We start from the raw sequence: 26,998 nt of genomic DNA on the forward strand, positions 1-26,998 counted from the left end.
AAAAGGAACAAACTATGGGTAGTTCAATGATTCAATAGGAAAATAACATAGTTGAGGTAACTGAGGGAAAAAACCAAACAAATTTAGGGATCTGTTTATGTGTTGAGATAATGTACAAGTACCCCCTCAACCTATGCCCAAAATCTCAGAGTACACTTATACTTTACTAAGGTCCTATTACCCCACTGAACTTATTTTATTAATAATTTTCTTCCCCTTTTTGACCTACGTGGCGCTAGTTTGTGGGCCAACGCTGGTTGACTTTTTTTTCAAACTAGTGCCACGTAGGACAAAAAGGGGTAGAAAATTACTTATAAAATAAGTTCAGGGGGTAATAGGACCTTAGTATAGTATAAGTGTGTCTCTGGGATTTCGGGCATAGGTTGCGGGGATACTTGTGCATTATCCCTTATGTATTTGACCTATTCTAAAAAATAATAATACAAATTGATTGTGAAAGAAATATGATATATCTATACTTAGAAATATAAATTCATTTGACATACCTATGAAATGACTACAACTAAAAAAGAAATATAATGCTCTTGTAAAATACAAATGTTGAGTAAAAAAAAATAATTCACAAACAAAAATTAATACAAATACAATTCTGATAACAATACAATTTTTACAACTTTTTTCTCTGACTTTCTCTTCTCCTCCTCCCCCTCCATCACCTTCTTCTTTACTATATATATATATATATATATATTCAATCTTTTGTTCACCAAATCTAAATCTAATTTCGTATTCACTTGCGCATTATTAAAACTCTTCCTTGTCATTCAAAAAAATTATAATTACTCAGAAAAGTTTAAAAACTTTCATGTTAAAACATCCAAACAAATTATATTCAGGAGTTAACGAATACCTGATCGATTTGTATTTCACCGATTATATTGAAGTTTTAGCTCAGAATTCCTCCTTCAAAATAGTTTGCCAATGAAATTATACCCGTTTTCAAAATTTTCTTTCCAATCAGAAAAATACACAAATGTAATCAAATTCACTTCAACAGAGATTGTGTGTATTATTAATGAAAATTTAAAAATAGATACTATAAATTTGATGAATAAGTGGAATGAATTCCCTGTCATTTATTTTTGAATGTGTAACTGATGACAATTTTAAGTAATATATTTCTTTTAAAAATATAGAGTTTGTAACTGATGCAAATTTTAAGTGATATATTTTTTTCAAAAAATATTCTCTCTCCCAAATTTCTCTTTTTTATGTTGTTAAATAATTGTATTATTTCAATTAAAAAAGATCAAAAAAACATAAATCAATTACATAAAATATAACAAAGGAAAATATTAACATTTTTAATAAATATTAAAAAATATATAATTAAAGGATCATGTTAAATACTAAAATTTTCATCTTTTATAAATATATATATTTTGTTTGAGAAGAAATTAATGAGTAATTTTAGGGAGCCTTAATTTTTTTTTTTTTTATAAAATTCAATTTCTTACGTTTCCTTAACCTAATTGGGAAATGGCGGAAGTGTAAACTGAGGGAAGCAGGAGGCGATTGAGAATCCGAGCTGCAGTTGAAGAGTTCATATTCATATTGATTGTTGTTTTTGTATAAGGTTTAATGGCGTTTCAGGGTTTCGGGAAGAATACAGGCCCCATTGCCCCTCCTAAAGCGCAAACCCCTTTTGGGAATTCTCGCACTCCTTCTACCAGGTACCTTACTAGAGTTTTCGAGACTATTTTCATGCTTCTTTTCGCTGTTTTCCACACCTTGAATTGAATTTTGGAATAAAGTTAGCTGGTTGCCATTAGGGTGATTTTTGCAATACTAAATTCAAATTAAAACTTTACTATCATGATTTTCAGAGATTATTTATTATATGCTTACTGAATAGTTTTGATTTATCACCCAGTGACACTCTTCCTAAATGGGGTAATGGACACAAATACATCTACCATGATTATGATGCCCAAGCCCACCAACAGTCTCCCCAACTAGTGCCATCTTTACCTGAAAATGCCCTCTCTACTAGTGTTAGAGGTTCCCAACTTCAAGATTTGAGAACAACAGGGCCACATACTTCATTTTCTTCTGATGCAGAGATTCCGGGAGCCTCCATGACCATGAGGGGAAGGTACATTTTTATTTCCTTGTTTTTCCCCCACAAAAACACTCTTCTCCGTAACTTGAAACATTCCATTTTGATTGTTGATGTAACTTGTCATAAGTAATGTCTGTCCTAAACAACTCAATGAGCATTTTTGTTGCAGAATATATTGAGCTGTTTATTAGTGCATACAGTGTGGAATTGTTTACTTTTTCACTTAAGTGCACACTGAGCTATCTAATTCTTCCACCCTTTTTTGGTAGTCGTTCAGATTTGATATCAAGTGATCAGTGCCCCTTTGTCTCCCAAAAAAATCAATCATCTCCATTGTTTCAAAATGAGAGTCCATTGGTTCCCAAGAGTACAAGGTCACCTCCATTGGCTTTTCATAACAATCTTCACACAGAGGCCAATATTCCTCCTCTTGGTGGAGCTCAACGGTCAGTTTGGCTTCAGTGACTTCTCTCTCTCTTGGCCTTTTTAAAATTAAAGTATTCCTTCAATTTTTTAGCATATGCATATAGGACTCAAGTGATAGCCTAAGAGGATGTTTGGATTGACTTATTTTAAGTGCTTGGGACTTCTTCTAGTGTTTTAGAAAGATAAGAAGTGCTTTTGAGCACTTACTTTTAGGCCAAGAAAAGTACAAAAATAAGGTAAAAGTTCAAAGTTGGATATGACCAACTTATCACTTTTAACTTATAAGCTATTTTAAAACAAGCCAATCCAAACACTCTCTAAGTCTATCCATAACTAACTGTGTATTATTACCTACATAACTCTAACCAACCACCGAAGAACCACTTAGGGTTTGATGTACCTTAACTGGGAAAGGAGGTTTAATTGGAGATGGCTCCCTTTTAATGCTGTCTATTCTAGCTTATAGGATGTTAAAACATCTCTATCATGACGCAAATTTGGGCCATGATGGTATCCTACAACCTATCGAGTGGACAAGCCTAAAGCCAAACGCAAGATGCGGAAGAAGCATTTTAAGTAATAACAATAATCAAAGCAGAAGACAAGAATATTATATATAGGAAAGAGGGCCATGTCATATATCAGTAGGAGATCAAACCTCTCGAAATATAATATCGGAACCAGTCAATATCAGAGGAGGAATCAGGCATGCACAAAGTAACAGTCTTGGAGAAGCAATCCAAGATTGCATGAAAGAGAGACAAACAATTCATGCCTAGGATCACCACACAAGCTCTATATACCTGACCCACTACTACAAAATCACTTATGAGGGTAGCTACACGCGACGACACATACATTGGCTCACAAGACAAATTTAATCATGTAGCATAATGGTAGACACACATGAAAAGGTAGATCCCCAATCAAATAAAGCATAAGCATGCTGATGGCACACAGAGATCGTACATGTGATAACAACATTCGATGTCTATGTTTCGAGCCTCCACAAAAAAGCATATATATGGTCATGTCCACCTTGACCACTCAATATGCCTGCTAGAGGACTACCTCTAGTACCTTAGGACCACCCCTAGTTAAATGTATCCGAGCCCCGAATTCCTGAACCTCTTGACCCTGGATTTGGAAGATTGACCCTGGGCACTCTCTAGCAAATTGGCCAAATGTGACACTCATAACAACCCTTGATAACTCAAACAGACCTAATTGGCCCTCACGACCTGAATACCCTGAATGTACACCTTGAGAAGTTTGAACTTGTGCCTGAACCATCTAACCACTAGCACGTGTCGAGCCACCATCAGTAAGCTGTAAGGTTGCCTGTACCAGCCTGAAACTGCTAGGGATAACCTTGGCCCTGGAACCCTTTGCCAAGGGATTGAGACCCGCTAAAACCACCCTCGATGACATGGCCTCTTGTCGCTGCGTCCCTGGCCATACGATGGATCCCTTTAATGTTGTGTGCATGATCAACTACCTATAGGAATTTGTCGCCAACTGAAGTGGAAATGAGAGTCTTTCGACAAATCTGCATACCCTCTCGTGCTTTGTAGGCATCAACATAGCCGCATGTCTAGCCAACTCATGGAACTGTGTCTCGTACTATGCAACTGACTAAGATGAATGATCCTCGAGTAAGATCTGTGAACTCATCCCTCAACCTCTCCCTCAGGCGACGAGGTACATACTTCTCCAAGAAAGCCTCGTAGAATTGAGCCCAGTCGTCAAAGTTGACCCGACTAGTCTGCAATCTAAATAAGATATGCAATCTAAATAACATCCCCATCACTGCTTCGCTGGATCCTCAAGCTGGTAAGTAGTGTAATCAACCCAATGGGACTCCACGAACCCGAGGTTATGCAACCTTTCATGGCAGTTGAGTGGGAACTTGTGGATATTCTCGCCCACAACACTGGTGAACCTGGGAGGACCCAATTTGATAAACAACCACAATATCTTTTGTTCCTCAAAAGTCATAGCTGGCCTAGGAGCCATAGGTTGAGCAAAAGACAGAACCTATTGGCTCAGTGTACGAGGAGCTACAACAACATGATGTGCTTGTGGGGCCTGAGTACCCTGTGCCCATGCTCGGGTTGAAGTTTGAGCCTCATCTCTAGCCTGTGCTCCTGCAGAAGTGTTAGGCATAGTTACTGCCTGAGACTTACCCTCCATGAAGTTGAGGATCCTGGCCAAAGTGTCCTGCAATACTAGTGTGGACACAAATTCGAGTTAAGGCTGGGCTAGCTCCACACCCTCCGACTGATGCTGAACATACTCAACCTATCTCGGGCTCTAGTGCTGGTGCCCGCTCCTAATCTCGAGCTGGAGTCTGTGCTCGCCCTTGGCCTCTAGGTTGACCTTTGCCTCTACCCTTCTCTGGGCTCCACCTTGAGGTGAAGGAGGCTCTCACCCACCCGCAATCAACCTCTTCCTAGCCATTTGACAAGAGTGAAACAAAGTTTAGACATTGGTACAACCATCAATGCACGAAACACAAGAACAATATAGTATTCCTAAGAATGAACTATAGCCTCTCAAAGATTAGATAAGACGTCATCATACCGTTCCGCGAGACTCTACTAGACACTTGCTTCTGAACTGGTGAGAACGGTGAACTTAAAGTTATGATTACTTCTTCCACATCATGTGTTTGGGTTTGGCTTGTCCACTCGGTGGGTTACAGTGGATGCCATCACGGCTTGGATTTGGGTCATGAAAGTCTCTGTCCTTCAAACTTAGATGTTGTGATCACTTTAGGTTATAAAATCATGTATGGTTGGGTATGAGTTGCTGGATGATGAAGTACAAATAGATACGTAGACCTTAATAATTGGTAAATTTTAAGAAAGTTTTTGCAGCAAGTGTAGACTTACCTAGCTTACAACATCTTGATTTTCTAGTATGTAAGTAATCACTACCCTAAGGCTCTGCCAGGCCTAAAGAAAGTAAAATACTTCCTTTATGCCCCAAAAATACTCAATACTATTCTATGATGAATATCTATAATTTCTTTAAAATGAAATAATGATCTTCACTTACAAGATTCAACTTTTTCCAAGTGAGATTCATGTCCAAACACAGTTTCAAATTTTCAATATCCAGATATCTTTTCTTCAATTTAAACTGGCATTTTTCAACTTTAGCCAACTATTGTCAAAATGAGCTGTAAATGCTTTGAATTACATGTTCTTTTTATTTTTCTTACGTTTTCTGTATGTTTCTCACTTCACATATAAAAATATATATCAGTCTTATCAAATACTCCGTCTCTTAATTTATGTGTCTCATTTCTTTTTAATCTGTCTGAAGAAGATGTGTCTTTCTATATTTAATAAGTTTCTAATTGTACTTTTTGTCATAGTGTTAATGATACACTCTCATGTAGGAATGACATGACATGTTTAAGACCAGAAGATTAAAAAAAATTGTATGATATACACGAAGTCTTACATTCTTAAACTTCACATTGGGTCAAACCAAGACAAAAAAATGAATAGGATTTATTTAAGGCCTTTGGTAAGGTTTGGCTTTAAGGCACAAATTCCATTAAGCGGCCACTTCCCTAGGCCATTTCCTATATGTGAGAAATATTGGAGAAAATATTATTGAATTGCGTATCTAAATTGTTACATGAAGACCCTATTTATAGACTCTACTTTGGAAACCTTTTCCAACTAGAATTCCTATTCTTATTCCTATTCTAAGTAAGAAATATTTATTTCTATTCTAACACTCCCCCTCAAGTTGGTGCATACAAATCATATGCACCTAGCTTGTTACGAATGTAATTAATACGAGGACATGTGAGAGACTTGGTGAAATATCTGCAAGCTGATCATTTGACTTCACAAATTTTGTAACAATATCTCCTGAGAGTATCTTTTCTCTGACAAAGTGACAGTCAATCTCAATGTGATTAGTCCTTTTATGAAACACTGATTTGATGCGATATGAAGAGCCGCTTGATTATCACACACAAGTTCCATCTGATCAATTTTGCCAAATTTCAGTTCTCCCAGTAACTGTTTGAGCCAAACTAACTCACAAGTTGCTATTGCCATTGCTTGAGAAGTTTATAAAGTCAATACAAGCAATTTCATTTATTTGATGGCTGGGTACTGTGGATTCTGATGATTTCATATTCTATCTGACAAGTATATGGAAAGATATTCTATTGGAGTGCTTGGTGCACTTCTTGGCTATTCTTTTTTCTAATCCTACAGTGGCTGGTTAGATGCATCTTTTGATCCCCTCATTAAGTCTTGCTAATTTTTATACCCCATGCAATATTTTTTCCTGTTTAATTGTTTTTACTGAGGATTTCTCATGCTTCACATGCTTATCGTAATACTATGTTAAGAAGTTTTAAAAAGTAAAGCGTCATCTTTTGTCCCAAAAGTTATTATTTTTTATGGCTGTTGTGTCTGGGCCAACTTTTGCGCACCTCGACTAATTTCACAGGATACCTGCCACCTCCCGTCAACAACAACTACTACCTAACTCCGTCCACCAAGGCTAGGACAAATGGAAAGAGTCATCTTGTGTTATTTGTTTCCATTGTGATAAGAACTTGAGACCCCAACCGCTTCATTGATCACTAGGCCCACACCCTTGGGTGTAGAAATGTAGCAAGTTGGAATCAAACACAATTTACCACTTGTAGCTCGACTTCTGCTGGTAGGCAATTCTTCAGATGGAAGTTCCTAACTTTATCTTATTATGGGTTTGTCATGAAGGCCTTCGCTCCCTCCTCATATGCGGGGAAACTCAACCCAATCGTTTCAAAACTTTCCGATCCATTTACCTCACCAAAGGCTGCCCTCGATTCCAACAAATTATGACCTTGGAAGACAGATTGCAGTGAAGCATGCAGATCAAGTCTCAAAAAGAACAAGGTCCCCCCCTCATTCACCTCCTAACGTGGCTTCTTTTGAGAAATCAGCTCTTGGTCTACGTGAATCCAAAAGGTACGACAGAAAAATCCTGACTGCCAATTTTGTGTGTCTTTATTTTAACAAGCACAAAGAATGTCAATGAAAAGGCCTGCTTGAAAGGTGCAGGATATCATATTTTTTTTCTTATTCAAACTATATTTCTTGTAAAGGTTTTTGTTAGAACTATTATTAAGCTACCTATGTTGTAAATTTCTTTTTATGTTTAGCAATTATCATTGGGAGCCTGCCATGTGTGGCTGTAAATTTTCTTTTTTTCTGTCAAGCAATTATCAGGGGAGGCTTTTGCTTATAGAACTTGTTGATTCCAACAAAAACAAGAATAATAGAAGAAAAGTAAATTTCATATTTACTGTAGATTTTTGCATTAATAAGGAATGTGAACAAAACAAACTTGGTGGGAGCTTGTGATCAGAGCATCCTGACATCCTGCTTGCTAGTTAGCTCAATGCAAAGCTGAAAGTCAAACTGAACCATTTGAGAGTGGCGATCTAATAGTAATTTATACTCGAGATAAGTTCTTTGTTTGTGCAAGTCACATAGAACTGACACAATGATTTATATGCTTACTAAGATATTGTGTTTTCATCATGCATCGTGGTTAGATAAATATCTCGATTGCTTTTGGCCACTGAAGAAGACTTTGATAAGAAGCCGATGAAATTGTGTTTTGACAACAAGAATTTATATACATCTGCCATAATCTATTACATTTCTGCACAAGGTGAGTCAGTATTGGCTAAAACTAAGAAGATCAAGTGGTCTCAGGAGCACTCTCGTCATTGACAGTAGTGCAAAAGAGGATCTATACATTTGAATTTGAAGAAAAAAAGTAGTGTAAGCCAATTGGCCATTGATCTCCTGCTTTCTTCAAATGTTTATTCAGGCCGTCTACCTCTCCTTCCAAATTGAGGTCAAATGCCCCCCCTGACTCTCTAGCTCCTCAATCCTCAATGTCTGGATATGGTGTCAATGTTGGAGTTGATCTGAGTAAGCCAATGAACTTCCCAGTATCCAAAAGGACCAAGTTTCCTTCCGTACCTTCATCTGATCAAGTTCTTCAATATGACTCCAATCATGCAAATGAAGATATTCAACGGTAAGAAGTTATACAGATTTGCATGTCATCCTTGCCAGATTATTATTTTGTAAATCCTTTTCTTGTTGACAGAGAAACTGAGGCCAAGGCAAAGCGCTTAGCTCGTTTTAAGGATGATCTCAGCCGACAAAATGCACGAGATGATTCTAGTATTCCTCAGAAGGGTCCTTCAACGAGAATGAGTCAGTATCAATCTGTTGTGGACAGACCAAAATTTTCTGCGGAAGATATTATAGATTCAAGTGATGATTTCTCAGATGGCAATCTGCTATCTGATTATCAAGGGTCGGAGTCTCCTGGTGTCATAATTGGTTCATGTCCTGATATGTGTCCAGGTATGTTGTCTAATTATTCATCTTATCTAACGCACTTGTTGAAAGTTATGCAGCTGCCATGATGAGTTAACTTGTCCATTTACGTCAATGGCTTGCGTGATCATGTGATCTCACAAAAAAATCAGCTTTTTCCCATCAAATATCTCCTATATGTCCCCCTTCTCCTCCGGATTTAGTTATAGGTGAGAATAACATAACAGGCAGATTAACAGGGATTCTTCCTAACTCTTATAAACCTCTGCTACTTTGCCTTCTCTTCTCTTCTCAGCCTCCATCTTCAACTTTGCTGGAAATGATCCGTCTCTTCACGGGACAATTTAGAAAGAATTGAATAAGTTATGCCAGCAAATGGTATTTTCCACTTCTGACTGCTGCGGTTAAGCACCTCCTCATACAACTTATGGCAATAGGAGTCACACTCGCATCTTCAGCTCGCGAGATTGGGTTCCAGGAGGTTCACTCAAACCCCCTCGGAAAAAAATTATACTGTATATATAAAGTAAATTTTCAGTATTTATGTAGATATATTAATTTTGAACCCCCTCATGAACAAGAAGCAAGCTGTAGCATAGTGGTATACTCCTTTAAAATCGCATCCAGGGTTTGAATCCCATTGTGGACAGTTCATTTTTTTTTTAGCTTCCCTTCATTTAGTTTCACCTAAAAGAACTTTTTTGTACCTATAAACTATACATTTCTACTTCCTTGGATTTGTGTTTTGTTGTCCTTTTCACACGTTTAGACTTCTATTTTTCGAATCCCCTGAATGAAAATTCTGGATCCGCCACTGAGCTAGACCACTAATGGAAGGATATGTGAAATTTGGAAGGGAAAGAAAAGTAGTTACAGGTAGAAAAAGAAAAGTTGTTACTAATCCCCTCATAAAGCAAAAGTAAAATAAAATAAAAAAGGAAGAAAAGTAAAATAATTGTAAGTTTAACTGCTTTAGTCTCTATTCCATTAAGTAATGACTAGAGGAACGAGAGAGTTTGTGGAGGGAAACCTGAGTTCTAAGGACGTATTATTGTGGCTTAAATTATTTCTTTGATACTGGTTGTGGTTTAGCTTATTGTATTATAAATCATTTTTTTGTTGTCAGAGAAACTGAAAGCCCTTATTTTTGTGACAGTTGTAAACCTTCTGGCTTGTCATATTAAATAAAAGTAGTCAAAGTTTTAACAACCAAAATGGTCTTTCCTTTTCTTGTTTCTGCCCCTCCAATCTTCCCAAATTACATGCTGAACTCAACCCCCCGCCATTGTTGTCTCTCTATTATTATATAGTCTTCTGAAATGTCAATTCCATCCCCTCCACCATGGCACTATCTCTAAATTACCAAAGAGCCCTATATCCTCAATCCTTGGTTTAACCCTTTTTTCTATCTTATTGACTCAAACACCATGACTCTTGTCACCAGAACTTAAAGCTACAGTGCTGACGCCGGTAATCGTGCCTTGAACATGACGATGTTCTCTTCGTAAGTCACGATAAGCACTCCCAGATTGTTGGTGGCCCTCCTTAAGAAACTGGAAGCTATATACCTCCAAAAATTCATACTGTATCTTTTATTGGTCTGGAGCAGACTGGTTCATGTGTCAAACGTACAAGTGAAGTTTATTTTGTTCAGGTAATAAATTTCTCACCAGATGTCGAACTTGTTCCTGAATTTTTTTCTGTTGCAGAATCAGAAAGAGCAGAACGAGAAAGGAAAGGAGACCTTGACCAATATGAACGTTTGGATGGAGACAGAAACCAAACCAGTAAATTGCTTGCTGTCAAAAAGGTCTTTATTGGGAACTCTTAAGTATTATTCGCATTTAAGATAATAAAAAAAGTTAAAAGTTCATGAGAGCATAAAAAGAATGAATTCATGAACATTGCCAAATGATTCTTTTCAGTACACCAGGACAGCTGAGAGGGAAGCGGTGCTCATACGTCCAATGCCAATTTTACAGAAGACCATGGATTATCTTTTGAATTTGCTAGAGCAGCCTTACGGAGAAAGCTTTCTTCGCCTGTATAACTTCTTATGGGACAGGATGCGTGCAATCCGTATGGATTTGAGGATGCAACATATGTTCAACAGTGAAGCTATTAATATGCTGGAGCAAATGGTTGATAGTTTTTGGCCATGTGTATTTTTATATTGCTTTTAAGCATCATTGTCTTATCATTATCTTTTATTCCGGGAGGCTTTTTTTAAGTGAAACTTCTATCAACTTTTCAGAGGCTTTATATGTGAATCATTTTAACTCATCCTGATGTTGAGATATACACCATGATACTGATGAGTTAACTTATAAGCTATAACTTTTTAAGGTCAGCATAAATTAGCCATATTTTTCTGAGTATAAAATCTCAGCATGCTCTATCTGGAAAATGGGATGGACAAGATTTGGCATTTGCTTATTCACAAAGATCAATGTGGTTTACAATCAATCATTGTATTGTACTCCCACAAACCATACAAGCGATCTATTGTTGTAACAAAATATTATGGTTGTGTAGTTTAGCCTCTATTGTTGTGCTTTCTTGCTTCAACCAATGGGGAAATTTTAATTGTCAAGAAGCTTGATTTACAGATAGGTTTGGGTTTGAGCATGAAGGGGCTATGGTTCCTTGCAGTAGAATTTTTCATCTGAACTAATTTTTTGCTTAATCTCACATAAAAGAAGACACCTATATGTTCTTGTTGATTTTAGTGATGTTACTCAGTTTTGAAATAGATTCTAATTTTATTGCCCATCATTTTTTGTTTCAGATAAGGCTCCATATACTCGCCATGCATGAATTGTGTGAATACACGAGAGGAGATGGGTTTTCTGAGGGATTTGATGCACATCTCAATATTGAACAGATGAATAAAACATCAGTTGAACTATTTCAATTGTATGACGACCACCGGAAGAGAGGAATAAATGTGGAAACAGAGAGAGAATTTAGAGGTTATTATGCACTTTTAAAGCTTGATAAACATCCAGGCTATAAAGTAAGTCAACTATTAAGCATATTCCTGAATTTGTTTCTGAGTGTTTTTCTTTTTGTGGAAGTATGAGTTTTGTGCTAGGTTGAACCTGCAGAGCTTTCACTTGATTTAGCAAAGATGGCACCAGATATGCGGCAAACACCAGAAGTTCTCTTTGCCCGTGATGTGGCGAGGTTGTTTCATCATTGCATCATTAGGAGACCTTATTATTACCTTGCCACTAAAGTCACCTAAGAATGTTTTTTCTTTCATACTTTCAGGGCCTGCAGGACCGGTAATTTTATTGCTTTCTTTCGGCTTGCAAGAAGAGCAAGCTATCTTCAAGCTTGCTTAATGCATGCTCATTTCTCGAAGGTATTACCCACACTTCTGTAGATTTTAATTTAAGTAGCGAGATTATTCGACTTTATCAATTCTTCTATCCAATTCTGTATTTTCGTTCAATAATTCAACCAAACAATTACGCCTCAATTTCAGATGGGTTGGGATCTCAGCTGCAATATATTCATTCCACTTTATTGGGGACCATTTAATTCCTATTGAACATGCCATTATTAACAAAAAAGTTCATCCTTTCTCTTGGCATAGTAAATAGAAAGGACCACTATAAGTGACTTTGAGGCAATAGAGAACTTGAAAGTGTTCTCCTTTGCTCCACTGATTTTATGCTCGTGTATGTCTGGCAGTAGTTTCCGTTGTTGAAGGTTATAGGGGTAAACTTTTAAATATTTCACATGTTTGTAGATTTACATTGTGTTAAAAGCATTTCATTCGTTGGTGTTTCCAGTTACGAACCCAGGCCCTGGCTTCTTTACACTCTGGACTGCAGAATAGCCAAGGAATCCCTGTTAACCAAGTTTCAAAATGGCTTGGGATGGAGGTAATTTTTGAATATTTTTGCTGGCTGTGTTCTTATATAACAGTTTTTGAGTGGAGTAACTTCTGCTCCTGGATATGTATCAGGATGAGGACATAGAAGGCCTTCTTGAGTATTATGGTTTCTCATTAAAGGAGTTTGAAGAACCATATATGGTGAAGGAAGGCCCGTTTATGGAAGTAGACAATGACTATCCTGTCAAGTGCTCAAAACTCGTCCATAAGAAAAAATCAAGGACAATATTTGAGGATGTTTCGGTTCCCCATGTTGTGTCAGTGACGGAGAAAGAAAGAGAGACCCTGTTAGATAAGGATCATCAGCAAAAACCTTCAGCTTTTCAATTTCTCAAGCCTGATCGTTCTTCACTGTCCATCGAGGAGAACATGCCTGATTATGAAACTGTTTCATCTCGAAAAGATGAGATAGAGGCGATTCCAATTACTAAAACAGAATTTTATCAGGAGACGAAATATGAAAGTCAGCAGGATCCTCCTAGTCGTGCGGTGTCAAGTCTGCTGGCTCCTCCTTTGGTATTCTTTCCTCATATGTCCCCTGAGGTTCAGCAACAAGCTAGAGTTCGGAGTGCAGAAAAACCTGAAGTACAGCTGCAAGCAAGAGTTGGGAGTTCAGGGACACCTAAAAATGATGAAGTTGCACAATTTGATGCAAGAAGTATGCCCATTCAATTTATTCCTGCCAGATATGAGTGGGATAGTTCTCCAGTTTTGCCAGCTAGTTCTCTTGTAGAAGACACAGAATTGAAACACATGAGTGATGAAGAGAATGAAGATGAAGAACTGGTGATCACCAGCGAGGAAGCTGAAACTAATGAACCAGCTGCAAGTTATTATGATGAAGAAGTTGCTGAGGCAAAACTTAAACTGATTATCAGGTGCTGCTTGCTCAACCTGGACCTCATGTCTGCTGCAATTACCCTTGTTTCTCTACTTACCTTGTCAATTCACAGGAAATGGAAGCGACGTTCTTTAAAGAAAAGGGAGATTCGAGAGGAGAAACAGTTAGCATCTAAAGCTGCTCTGAGTTCTCTCTCTCTTGGAGTTCCAATGTGGCCCAACAGAATTGTAAGTAGTGATGAAAGTCTCCTTTCTTCTTCTCCAGCTTTGTCAATTAAATTTCTGCCTCCATGCTTTCTCATGAATAGTTGTGATACGGAGCTGGTGCAGCCTCAGTATCCAGTTATAAAAACTCGTTTATTTTTCTGTGTACTGCATGAACAGTAAACAGTTTAACTAAATCATGGTACCTGTTTATGATAACCGAGAAATCCCTGAGGGTCATTGGCACACGGTTCGAAACTGGGTGGATGATGGGCCGACCTTTTACCTTTCTCCACTCAATTCTGGGCTTTTGTTTGTCTCAAGGCTCGGACACGTGACGTCTGCCTAATCCACTTGTGTGCTCTTACCACTAGACCAAAGCCACACTGGCAGCTAAATCATGATTGCATCCACCTTTGTTTTTTACTATTTTGGTTGAAGCTAGTCTTATTAGGCCTTAAATACAACTGCAGGATGAAAAATTAATGGATACGTCTGTACCATTCAAATTTACTATATTTTGTTGTCTGGATGACAAATTTCTGCGTCCTAATCTATGTGAGAGTTTGGATTTTGAAGGCCAGGTTTATAATTTACCATGTTCTTTTTATATATCATATTTAGTTAAGAAGTCAAATTTTTTATAATTTTGCTTGGTTTGATTATGAAAATCTAATTATGTACCAGAGAATTTTTCAATCTGCATTTTGAAATTTTTTATTAGTAATTTAGGTTTTGACTAACAATTGCGACCTGAGAGTGTTGAGTGATCTGACGCATTTTTACTTCTACGAGTGTTGAGTATCAACCCCGATTTACTTTTATTGGTGAGTCAGTAATTAACCATTACCTATTAATCAATATTCTTCTTATGAAACATTAACTGGAGATGCTAAAGCTGCAGGTAGTGCTGGTGCATCTTGTTCTCTCACTTTGTTTTTCTATGTAATGGTGAATAATATTTAGAAAGGGAATTTTCTGGTCTTTCAGGATGTGTTTGTGCCCACTGGCTAAAAATCAACTTGCCTCCGATTTTGGCCATCTAAAATTACTTGACCTTTTTCTTAAAATGACATATTATCCTTCTATCAGTTCATAATATCATTTGACTACATATTCTAGTAATTTAAATTTTAAAGGGTAAACTGGTGGATTATTTAGTCCTAATGATGTTACAACAACAACAACAACATATCCAGTGTAATAATCCACAAGTGGGGTTTGGGGAGGGTGACGTGTATACAACCATTTCTTTCCTTAAGAAGGTAGAGAGACTGTTTTCCATAGACCATTAGCTCAAGTTAAACGTATTAAAAAACATGTAACTCTAAAGATGTTATATGAATTCAAAACATTCCGCCCTCTCAATTCAAACCCATGTTGCTCGGACTAGGGTGTGGGTGTACGATACGGGTGAGGACTAGAAATCAAATACTTCATGATCTAAGATTTGAGGATACAAATCCAAATATGGATACAGATGTGGGGGCCTGGCTAAGGATAATTCAATCATCTAAAAGTAGAGTTATGAAACCTAACTTACGAGATATTATGTTAAAAACATGAGAAAATATTGATTAGAATCCTAGAAGGAGATATAATAAAAAAGGGTGACAAAGAAATTTCTATATACATTGTATTCCATTTTCTTCAATTTTACCGTAGCTTTTGTTTTGACTGAAATCGTAGAATCTGATGAGCAGGGTACAATTGCTTACAATAAAACCCTTGTGGTTTTAGTTATTCCCTAGACCCTGCATATATTGGTAGTTTTAGTGCTTCGGTCTGTCTTTTTTTTTTAATTGAATCTATTTGGAATTTCCCCATTGACTTTGGTCAAAGTACCCTAAATTGGTTGACTAAATCAGGCATGGTCTTGTTGTAGGGTCAATCCATCTCGATCTAATCCACTAGACAGTCTAGGAACCTTAGAGGTCGTTTGGTGTGAGGAGAGGTCGTTTGGTGTGAGGGATAAAAATAAATAGTCTTGGGATAAAAAAATAGTCCAGGGATATATTTTGGTGTTTTGTTTGGTTGTCAAGGTTGGGATAACTTATCCCGCCATTCATACCATAGTGATGGGATAAGGTATATCATATACATGGTGGGATAACTTATCTAAGATAGCTAATCCTGGATAATTAATAAGGGATAACTTGTTCCCATCTAAACTGTCATGATCCAATTTCCCAGGTCACGATGACACCTCCTATACCCCACAAGTAGGTAAGCCTAACCCTTAGCCCGGAGCCATAAGCAACAGATTACCAAATAATAACTTCAAGCCATAAGCAATAGACTTCCAAATAATAACTTGAAGGCGATAAAACACAACCTAAAGCATCTAATGTCCAACCTAGTCTAAGGCCACCATGAATCAAAGTTAACAAGGATAAGCAAGATCATTGACACCACAAATGAAGCTACAAGCCTAAACTAATGATTCCAACACCCACACTAAACCCAAAGCTTCTACGGAGTCGAGAAATAATGGAATAACAAGAGGAAAGCTAAATACCCAACAAATACAATCCAAAATCACATGAAATCTATACTAGGCATTATCTCAAAGACGATCACAAGCGCTTTGAATTCACCGCACAAGGGCTAGCCCATTTTGAAACGCTTGAAAATTACACTATCAAATTACCAATCACGACACCATTATACACGTTTTTACACTAAAATCGTAACAAATGGAAATAAACCCAAAATTGAGTCAAAATGGGAAAGTGAGACCCACACTGAGAATTCCAAAATTGACTCTGTCAAATGTCCTAAACGTCTAATCGAGCTTGTGCCTCAAAATGGGGCTCAATTCCATGCTTGGAACAACTCAAACCACCACATGCATCAAAATCACCAATTAAAGAAAACAAAAAGAGCTGGCACTCCCTTCGGGGAAGAATATACCTCAAACGGAGATCCCCCGACACTTTCCAGACACTCCAACGCGTAGCCACAGAGATTTCAGACATCCACAACTTCAAATCACCTTAACCAGAGCTCCCAAGCTCGAGATATCACAATTTTAAAATTAGGGCTGAAGGTGTAATTTTGGGATATAAGTAGTCTAAAATGGCTGCCTAAAGTCGAAGCGGGTTAGTGAAGCCCTAAATTTTGGTCGCTAAAAGCTTACTTCAGCTAGTTTGCTCTAACTCCGAATTCTCCAATGGGGTGCCCGAGATTTGTTTAGAACCCCGTGTGCGCAAATGAAATATTCTACCCCATCAAGTTTGGCATTCTAGACCCAACATATCCATCAAAACTTCCATCTGAGGTCTTTTTAATGAAAAGTGGGTCCAAAACCTAAGTTTCGTTTTAACCTAAATCCACAAGGCTCAAAATGAGTCTGAGAGCCTCAAGAATTGCACAAAAGGTCGTTCAAGACCAAACTTAACATTCTAGAGCTAACCTCGCTGACATAGTTCTTATTTCAGCACGTTTACCAAGATTGTTGACCGAAGTCATACCTTGGCTCAGTGTTTAAGAAATCGAGTGCTTCAACACTTAAAGCGACGAAGCGAAGCAATGCGAGCTTTCTACGCTTCACAGACTGGAATGAGTATGTGAGCGCTTCATCGCTTAAGGCGTGAAGCGGGGCCTTATCGCTTTTTTCCGCTTCACGTTTCCCTGAACACTGCCTTGGCTTAAGCTTCAATGTTAAAACTCCTAACAACACGAACTCACACTAAAGTCTTCCTGTACTTTTGATTGAAGTCAACCGTTCAAATTTCAAAGGCTCCAAAACATGAACTTGCACAAAACCCAATAGAACGACCCAACGATTAAACTTTCAGGCCCATCAAGTCATAAATGACTAGGGGTTGCTACAAGAAAGCTCTATACGTTTAAACGATCAGAAACGGCGAAATGACATGGATGGTCATTACACAAACGTTTTCTTAGCTTAGCCAACTTTTTTTTCCTCAATATTGTTTAACACTTGGACAAGCATATGAAAACAAACAACACAAGGCACGTACATGAATCATTTCTCAACTTTGTATTTAAACTCGTGCCACAAAGAAGCACACAAAATGCTTAGCCTTCGACCAAAAGCCCACTGCATGTGCCAATAAATAAGGCACAATACCCTGTCACATGCCTAATTAATTCAGTTGACATCCCCAACTTATAGGCATAATTCAAATTCGAAGTTACAAGTCTTATCTAAAATGCTGAATAGCCACAAATGTCTAGAAACTGCCCACGCATGTGCGAGGCACACACGGGCAACCTTCAAAGTTGGCACCCAAACTCACATCTGTACGTGCAGCTTCATGCCTGCCCACATGCCTAGGGATGGCAATGGGGCGGTGCGGGTGCGGGGTGGTGTGGGTTTAAACATATGCGGGGCAGGGCAGGTTTAGATATATGCGGATGTTGCGCGGATTGAAATTTATGTTTTTTAATTTTATGCGGGTGGTGCGATTTTCCAATTTCTTGCCTTTGTTCTTTTCCTCCACAGTCACTTTTTGTTTTTTTAGTAAAACTGACAATGTAACTGTTTTATCAAATTTTTTTTTGTTGTTACAAAAGGATATTAATTTATATAATTTACATAGTCCTTAGTCCTTGCTTCTGGAAAGGGAACATATCCATCTTATGGAAATTTTCATAATAAAATTATATAGATTTGAAAAAATGCGTAAATACGGAGTACTATATATTACAACAATTAACAGTTTAAAGAATTATAAAGAATATTTGGTCAAACCCAAAAATAATATATTATTGTCTCTTTAAATTTCAACTGTATCACATAAATTGAAAAAAATTAGAAAAATGTTTATGATCCGAGAATATCGTAATATTTAATGCTCTAATGGATACAGAACGTGTTATTTCAAATTCTACTTTTTTTTAGTAGGATCAAACTTGTTATAATTTAAAATTTGGTTGCAACTTTAGTGAAAATAATAGAAGAAACTTAAGCGGGGTAGGGCGGAGTGGGTGGATGTGGGGTAGGTGCGGGTTGATTTGCTAAGTGGGGCGGGGCAGGGTGGGTTGAAATTCTTTTGGTGGAGACAAAACCCGCCCCCCTCCACCCCTCCCCATTGCCATCTCTACACATGCCTGCACTGTGCGCATGTCCTGCCCTGCACAACTTGTCATTGATCCAGTTCTTGAGCCATCTTCCCTTGCCCAGCATTTAGCCCACAACCTTGTTTAACCATGGCCATGCTACGATCGCAGCATTGCCTGGCCTTGCCTTAGGCTCAGCCTTTGTCATGCCTTAGCCTCAGCTTACCTTCATACCTTAACCACGCCAATGCTAAGGTCCATCTTCAATTGAACTTGATCCTGACCGAAGTCATTGGGCCTTGGCTAGGTTCATCATGTAAATCCCTTGCCAACCTGAGCTGTCCAAACCATCAAGCTGAGGGTCTAACAGGTCCCATACCACATCCATGTCATGTCGACATGGGTGTGGTGCCGAAAGTGGAGAGTCCGATTAACTTAGATTCAGACTGACATAATCTGTACTAGTTTTATTAGTTTGAACTTTATTTGACGTATTTTGGACTAATTAATCAACATAACATTTAAGCTATTATTTTAAAATTTCAAATGCTAGTCAGCATTCTAAAATTTTCTCTCTAAATCTCTCTTCTCGTCACAGTAACTCATGTTATTTGTGATCAAGTCTGGTGTTTCTAGATATTTAGCTCCTAAAGCTACCTCTTGCTGAATAGGCTCTATTACTGGGTCATCTTATCTTGATAAAAAGCTTTTCTCAATTTCTTCATATGAAGGGTTGATCACTTCATGGTTTAGAGAACTATTAGATTTCTCTTGCTTTTATTTGAATCCAACCAGAATACTGATAGCCTTATTTCATCTATCCAAGGTACCCTAAATTTCCAACCATTTGGGTGTAGTTCTTCTTCTCACTTCCACTTCTATACCTTATGTTTTGCTGTGTGGAAATAGGCATAATAGGTATGAATTGATTGAAAAATGTTTGCCGGGAAGTAGGCCAAGGGCGTCGAGAATTGAACCTTGTGTTTTGGACAAAAAACATTTTGATTTGGGTGATACATTAATTATGTCAGTCGATGAAGTAGAAGCTTATTGTATCGGTCTTAGAATGCATCTATTCTTTTGTTCATGAACTAGGGGAATGAGGAATTAAATTATATGCATGCTAGAAGTTCTACAGATTATAAATACAGAAGCACTACATTGTGTAAGCAAGATCATAGAAGTAAAGAAAATAATTTCCCTACTTGTCTTCAAATAGAGTTTTGAGTGATTTGATAGTGACGACCTCTTCCCTGAATTTTCCAACAAAGGGTAGTTATAGGAATGAATTGAATCCCTACCAAATGCCACAGACAAGAGGCATCATCTCCGTCTATTGCTCACCAAACATTCAAGTACATCTTCTGATCCCAGGGTAGAGGCCTTTCTCTTACGAATGCACAAATGCACACATAAAAAGATGAAATCAATCCAATGCCACCCAAGGAGAATTGCTTGGTTGATATAAACATGGTTAAAAAAAGCAGAAATTCTTGGTTGATAGAAACATGGTTAAAAGAACAGAATTACTTGGTTGATAGAAACATGGCTTAAAAAAACAGAATTGGTTGATCGAAATCTCAAGTTTTGCATATTGCTAAATTTATTTGATTTTCTCAAAAAATGTCATTTAATCAGATTATTTGGCAAGGTTGACATAAAAGCTTCAAGATGAACTCAAATAGTTTTGAACTTTGCTGCTTCTTTCTTTGACTCCAGCCTTAAATCTTTATTGACAATCCCTAGACATCCGCATAATGTTAACTTTTTACTAAATGGTGAAAAATTATTTCTCTAATCCTGTTCCATGGGAGCAAAAGAGAGGAAAGGAAATAAAGATTTCTTCCTCCATCCTGGAGATGTTCCATTCATATGTGCATGTCAGCTTTCTACACAAGAATGTCACCATCTCACTTACAAGTTTTGCTATCTGTGTCTGAAATTGGATTTGCATACACGTCACTTTTATGGTCAACTTATTTTCACTGATATTTGCTACTGTTCTTCCTTGTTTTAGCAACATAGCACAACAGTCGAGTTCAACATTGATCATGCTGTCTCAAAATGGTACCGAACTCTGGAAAAATCATGGTCAAGGCTGAATGTTTCAGATGTAGTTGCCACCACATTATATGAAAAAAATGCAGCTGCCAGATGCCTTTGCTGGAAAGTAATAATATGTTGTGAGGATAATAATATAAACAATCTGAACCCAAAAAATGGCGTGGACCAGTTGAATGCCAAGTCCTGGTTGCTTTCCAAGCTCATGCCTGCAAGAGAAGATGAAGATGATACACTAATTACGTCTCCGGGCCTGTCTGTTTGGAGGAATTGGCTTCTTAATGAATCAGGCGGGGACCTTATTTGTTGTTTATCAGTTATCAAGTACAGTAATTTTGAGAATCTGAATGAGACTGTAGCAGGTGCAAGTGCAGTTCTCTTTCTGTTGTCAGAAGGTATCCCATGGGTTCTTCAGAAAAATCAGCTTCATAGACTGTTAATGTCTGTACCTTCTGGTTCTCAGTTACCCCTTTTGATCGTAAGTGAGCTGTGCAAAGAAAATGCAGATCCTTCCACTATAGTTAAAGAACTGGAGCTACATGAAGTCCATGAATCAAGACTTCATTCCTTTAGTGTTGTTTACCTAAAAAACCAGCAGATGGAACAGTTGAATGGGTTTTTCAGCGATGAACAATTAAGAGGAGGACTGAAGTGGCTGGCAAGTGAATCACCACCACAACCAGTTATCCAGTGTGTAAAAGTCCGAGAACTGGTTCTCTACCATTTGAATTCTTTGCTTGGGGTTCTTGGTGAAATGAATGTTTGTGATGTGGGTCCAGACAATTGTATCTTAGCCTTTAACGAGGCCTTGGATCAGTCTATGAGGGAAATAGCTGCTGCAGCTCATGCTAATCCTACCTGTTGGCCCTGTCCGGAAATAGGTTTGCTGGAGGAACATAGCCATGAGCATGAAGCTGTGACCCAACACTTGCCACAGCTGGGATGGAGCTTAGCTCCAAGAATTGAACCAGTTGTGCGTGCAATATCTGACTGCAAATTTCCATCTTTTCTAGATGATACATCTTGGTTACATAGAGGTTCTGATGTGGATTTAAAAAGCCAGATATTACAACTTCAAAGTTGTCTAACAAAGTACTTCACAGAGATTAGCAAGTTGATGGTACTGCCACTTGCAGAAAAAGAGGCAAGTGTTATGATGCAGAAGTTTGTGCAGCTTCAACTCCAGAACTCATACTACTACATTGTTCCAAACTGGGTTATGATTTTCCAACGGGCATTCAATTGGCAGTTGATGAAATTAGTTAAGGAGACATCTTTCTCAGTGTATATCCTGATAAAGCATGATTTGTCCACTTCAATGCTTGGAGCTGTGGAACTCGAAGACTCTGCACAGCCGCATTACCATTTGTCACATCCATCTCTTGATGAAATGGTTGAAGCTGGGCGGATGCCTCTTCTCGGATGTGCTATGCTTGATGGGGAAGGAAGAGCTTTCCAACCTTATCCAGGTATGACTTCAGACAGTGAAGAAATTCCCACAACAACTGGCGCATGCAATGAGATAGAGGATGGAAAGGATGTTGGACATATTGAATATGTAAAAGCCAGTTATAATGGAATGGAAGATCTAAATGAAGGTGAAAGTGAACCTCTGATGACCATAAAGGAAATGAAAGAAACTGACAAACTTGGCGAATTACTGGACAGATGTAAGATTAAGCAGAATATAATAGATGAAAACTTGTCAATATATTTTTAATGCATTACTTTTCCTCACTTGAAAAGTAATGCATTACTTTTCCTCACTTGAAAAGTAATGCATTATGTTGTATGTGTAATGCATCTTTTTATAATGAAGGGTCTAGCTTTATGCATCCTTTGAAGGGTCTTGGGATTTTGCTTACCATATTTTTAAAGGCAACGGTTGTAAGAGCTGCATTATTTGCATCTCTTACTCTCATTCTGATGTGCAAAGGAAGTCTTCCATCTCGAGCATTACAGATTTATTGGTTTGGTTCGATTTATAGATTTTAAAATTTTACACACATAATCTGGTTTGGAATTTGAAAAATCCAAACAAATCCGGTCCATGTATACCCCTAGCCCAAACACAAGTGATGAAAGTGATATTTACCTTGGTTGTTCTTGTGCTGTCGAGTTAAGTTGCACATATTTACCAAAATTTTAGTACAACACATCAGAAAGATTAGTTGGTTGAGTATCTAAATTCACTTTGTTGGTGATTGTTCAATTTTTCAGCTAGTAATCTTTTCCTCATTTTCCCTTCTTACTCCTAATAACTCAGGTATAATGAAGAGGAACTTTTGTATATGGTATAGTTTCACCCTTGATTACAAAGTGTAGTAAGAGTTTGTTTCCAAATGTACCAAAAGATATTTTATTTGCGTGCAAGCAATATAGAGGAAATTTCATATATTGCAAACGAATTTTATGAATTACATTTATGGGTATAGTTTACATAATTACATTTCATGAGTATAGTTTAGTTTGTTAGGTAACTTGAAATTTGTACAAAACGTTTTTTTAAAATTAAATTTATACCAAAAAATTATTTCTTCAATAAATGTAACAATAGTACAAAAGATGTTAACAATAAATTCACATAATCCCATGATTTAAGCAAAACATTCAAAATCAAATATTTTCTCAAAAAAAAATAATTCTAAAGCTATAGAAAGACAATACTAGTTCAAAATCAAATATTTTCCAAAAATCTTTTTTAGATAAATCTATGAAAAACTCAGGTGTGTGTGTGTGTATATATATATATAAATTGATTATATTGTATATATTTGAGAAATTGTATATAATTTTTATACAATATTTGTGTGTAATTGATTTTGTGTTTTAATTGTATATGACCATCATAATATGTATTATTTTGATTTTTTTGGGTAATCTGTTTGTATACAATATTTTATTATGTTCCTATTTTTTCTTTTGTATATATATTAAGAATTTGTATAATGTACAATAATTTTTGTATCTATATTATAGTTATATATGTACAACTGTGATTTCATTTTTTTAAAAAAAATATTAATGATTAAACTTATTGAATTATATTCATTTGTTAATTGTATATATAGTAAGCTTGAAAATCTGTTTGTATATTTGAGTTTGTAATATTTATATATACAATATTTTATTATGTCCATAATTTTTTGTATATATCGACGAATTTGTATAATTTTATATATGTATAATAGAGTGATTGTAACAAGTTTATTTTATACAAAATTAAATAATTGTATACAAATAACTATTGTCTCGTAAGACTTTGTATATGTTACCTTAATATACAACCTACTATATACCTAACTTTAGTAATTGGTATACAACTAATAGAATATACAATGGGTAAATCACATAAATATGCTATATTATAAAAATATTTACCATTTATGTCAACATAATTTTTCTAACTAAATATAATATTTTTTTGAAATTAAAAAAATTGGACGGTCTTCGCCTCTTTCTCAACCCTTTTTCCTATTCTTCTGCTTTTTTGACTCTTTTTTCTTTTTTTTGCTCTTCTGCTTCTTCGCCTCTTTCTTCTTCTTTTTTTACTCTTTTAATTTTTTGTCTCTTTCACTGATGTTATTTATCTTCCTCCTCTTTTTTTTTTTAATTCTTGTTCTTTTCTTTAAACTTTTTATCTAAATAAGTATATTTCTCAAATCAATTTTTTTATGTCACTATTTTTATTCAAAAACAAGATGAAAAGAGGAACAAAAAGACTGCAAATTTGTATAAAAATTACGTTTTTAAGCAGAAATTTTAAATCTTTAAAATTACAGAAGTAAGAGTTCACCATTGATGGTCATTAAAAAACTTCAAATTTTGAATTCATTATTTGAATTTTATAAATTTGTGATAAGTTTGAATAGGTAGTTCCTACTAATGATTAAAAATGTCGTTTGAAGTTTATATCTCAATTTTAAGAGGGTTTGGTTAAGTTTAAAATCGATTTCAGGAGAAATATTAGATTGAAATAAATTAAATATAACATTGAAATGGTCTTGCAACTGTATTAAAGTTGAATTAGATAATACAATTTTAATGCAAATTTAATTCATTTTGAAGTTTTTTGATTGATTTGTCACTATTGAATACTTGTTTAATCCATTATTAATATAACTTATCAATTTATTGATCATTGTCATATCTTTTGTTAGTTACGTTTTCCATTCATTCTTAATTCTCCTTTCTAATTCAACTTTAAATACTGTGTAATACTATTTTAATGCAAACTTAATTCATTTCACGGCCTTTTGATTTATTTGTTACTATTGGATGCTTGTTTAATTCATTATTAATACAAGTTTAATTCACTCTACAAATCATTGTCTTGTCAGTCATAGTTACGTTTTCCATTCATTCTTAATTCTCTCTTCTTATTCAAATTTAATACTGTTTAATACAATTTTAATACAAATTTAATTCATTTTGCAGTTTTTTATTCATTTATTTGTTCGTATTGGATACTTGTTTAATTCATTATAAATATAAGTTTAATTCACTCTATAAATCATTGTCTAATATTTTATTTATTACATTTTTGTATTCATGCTTAATTCTCTCTTCTACCTTAACTTTAACACCTGTGTAATACACTTTGCGATTAATCAATTGATTTGTTACGATTATTGATACAAGTTTTTTTCAGTTTACATGCAGATCAAAGAATGTTCTTTTGTTTTCTACATTCTGCTTTCATATTTAATTCTCTTCTAATAATTCAACTTTAATTTGTCTGTAATACATTTTTAATTCAAGTTTAATTCATTTTGCAGTTTCTTATGCCTCTTCATTTGTTACGATTATATTACTTCTCTTCTAATAATTCAACTTTAATATATTTATAATACATTTTAATTAAAGTTTAATTCATTTTACAGTTTTTATGCCTCTTCATTTGTTACGATTATATTACTTGTCTAATTATCTATTGATACAAGTTTTATTCAATCTAGAATTATTGACTATTTTACAAAAAAAAAAGGGAAAAAAAGCAATAGCAGTAGAGGGAGAAAGAGCAAAAAAAAAAAGCAAGAAAGAAAGGACAAAAGAAAGAAAAAAAGAAAAAAAAGGGAGAAAGAAAGAAAGAAACAAGAAAGAAAAAAGCGAGACAGAGAAAAAAAGAAAGAGCGACACAGAGAAAAGAAAAAAATTAAAAAAGTTGCTATAAATGGTAATAATTAAAAAATATATTTAAAATAAGTAATTATTTTTTAAAAGGAATCCATTCACGTAACTAATCCATATACAATTAAGAATTGTCTCATAATACTTTGTATTTATTGCCTTAATATAAACCCACTATATACATAACTTTGTAATTTGTATATAAACTAGATATTAAGTGTCTGTGCCAGCGCGACCCAACGTATGATAATTATTTTCTTCCAATTTATGTGACATAAATGAAAATTGAAAAAATGAACTAAATTTGTTATGTGGTTTTTAAAAGAATATTTTAAATTATTAATTTATGTGTCTTTTATGTCATTTTCAAAAAATATATGTTATTCCATCTGTTTCATTTTATATGATACAAGTGATTTTAGGAAAGTCAACGGAATTTCTTATATGATTCTCAAATATTTTTAGTTATCATTTTACTGTGACTCATAGTACTTTTTAGTTCTTACGTCATTTCAAACAATATATGCAATTTTTATTTGTTTCGATAAAACTAAGGAAATCAACCAAATTTCTTTATGATTTTTAACAATAGGGCCAGTGTGAATGTATTTTCTATTATTTGTTTAGTTACACGTTAGTGGACTGTGACTTTTCTCAATCGAGACTCACTGTGATATGCTGCCTATACACCTTCAGATGAGTTATGTTGTTCGTTGGGTTTCATGCAATCACAAATATTTAGATTGTAGATATGCACTCACATCACTCCATCTTTACTCACATCACTTCATCTTTTTCAAGAGTTTGAACAATTCATCTCCATATGATGTTCCACTACTTAATAGGTAGTTTAAATAAACATGACCAATTATTCTATTGTTCCCATTGAGAATTTAATAAACGAGGGTTAAGGTATATATATATCAAGGTAAAATTGTATGA

The 26,998-nt window shown here is 35.7% G+C and overlaps 1 protein-coding gene across 6 annotated transcripts; it reads left to right on the forward strand.

Annotated features, from left to right (window-relative positions):
- The first annotated feature begins 1,452 nt into the window (after positions 1 to 1,452).
- Positions 1,453 to 22,770, forward strand: LOC107007210 (SAC3 family protein B). Of its 6 annotated transcripts, XM_015205726.2 has the most exons (15): positions 1,453 to 1,694; positions 1,895 to 2,116; positions 2,353 to 2,529; positions 7,267 to 7,497; positions 8,369 to 8,581; positions 8,654 to 8,916; positions 10,599 to 10,699; positions 10,815 to 11,030; positions 11,678 to 11,905; positions 11,984 to 12,075; positions 12,163 to 12,256; positions 12,690 to 12,782; positions 12,866 to 13,671; positions 13,747 to 13,861; positions 20,883 to 22,770. In XM_015205726.2, exons 1-15 carry the CDS (start codon positions 1,603 to 1,605, stop codon positions 22,644 to 22,646), a joined length of 4,707 nt encoding a protein of 1,568 aa, XP_015061212.1. In that variant the 5' UTR covers positions 1,453 to 1,602; the 3' UTR covers positions 22,647 to 22,770. The 6 variants fall into 6 exon arrangements, with proteins under 6 accessions (XP_015061212.1, XP_015061215.1, XP_015061213.1 ...); XM_015205729.2 differs by lacking the exon at positions 7,267 to 7,497; XM_015205727.2 differs by lacking the exon at positions 2,353 to 2,529 and having other exon boundaries at positions 1,454 to 1,694.
- Positions 22,771 to 26,998: the final 4,228 nt, after the last annotated feature.

Source organism: Solanum pennellii, chromosome 12 (genome assembly GCF_001406875.1).
Source record: "Solanum pennellii chromosome 12, SPENNV200".
NCBI classification, from domain to species: Eukaryota; Viridiplantae; Streptophyta; class Magnoliopsida; order Solanales; family Solanaceae; genus Solanum; species Solanum pennellii.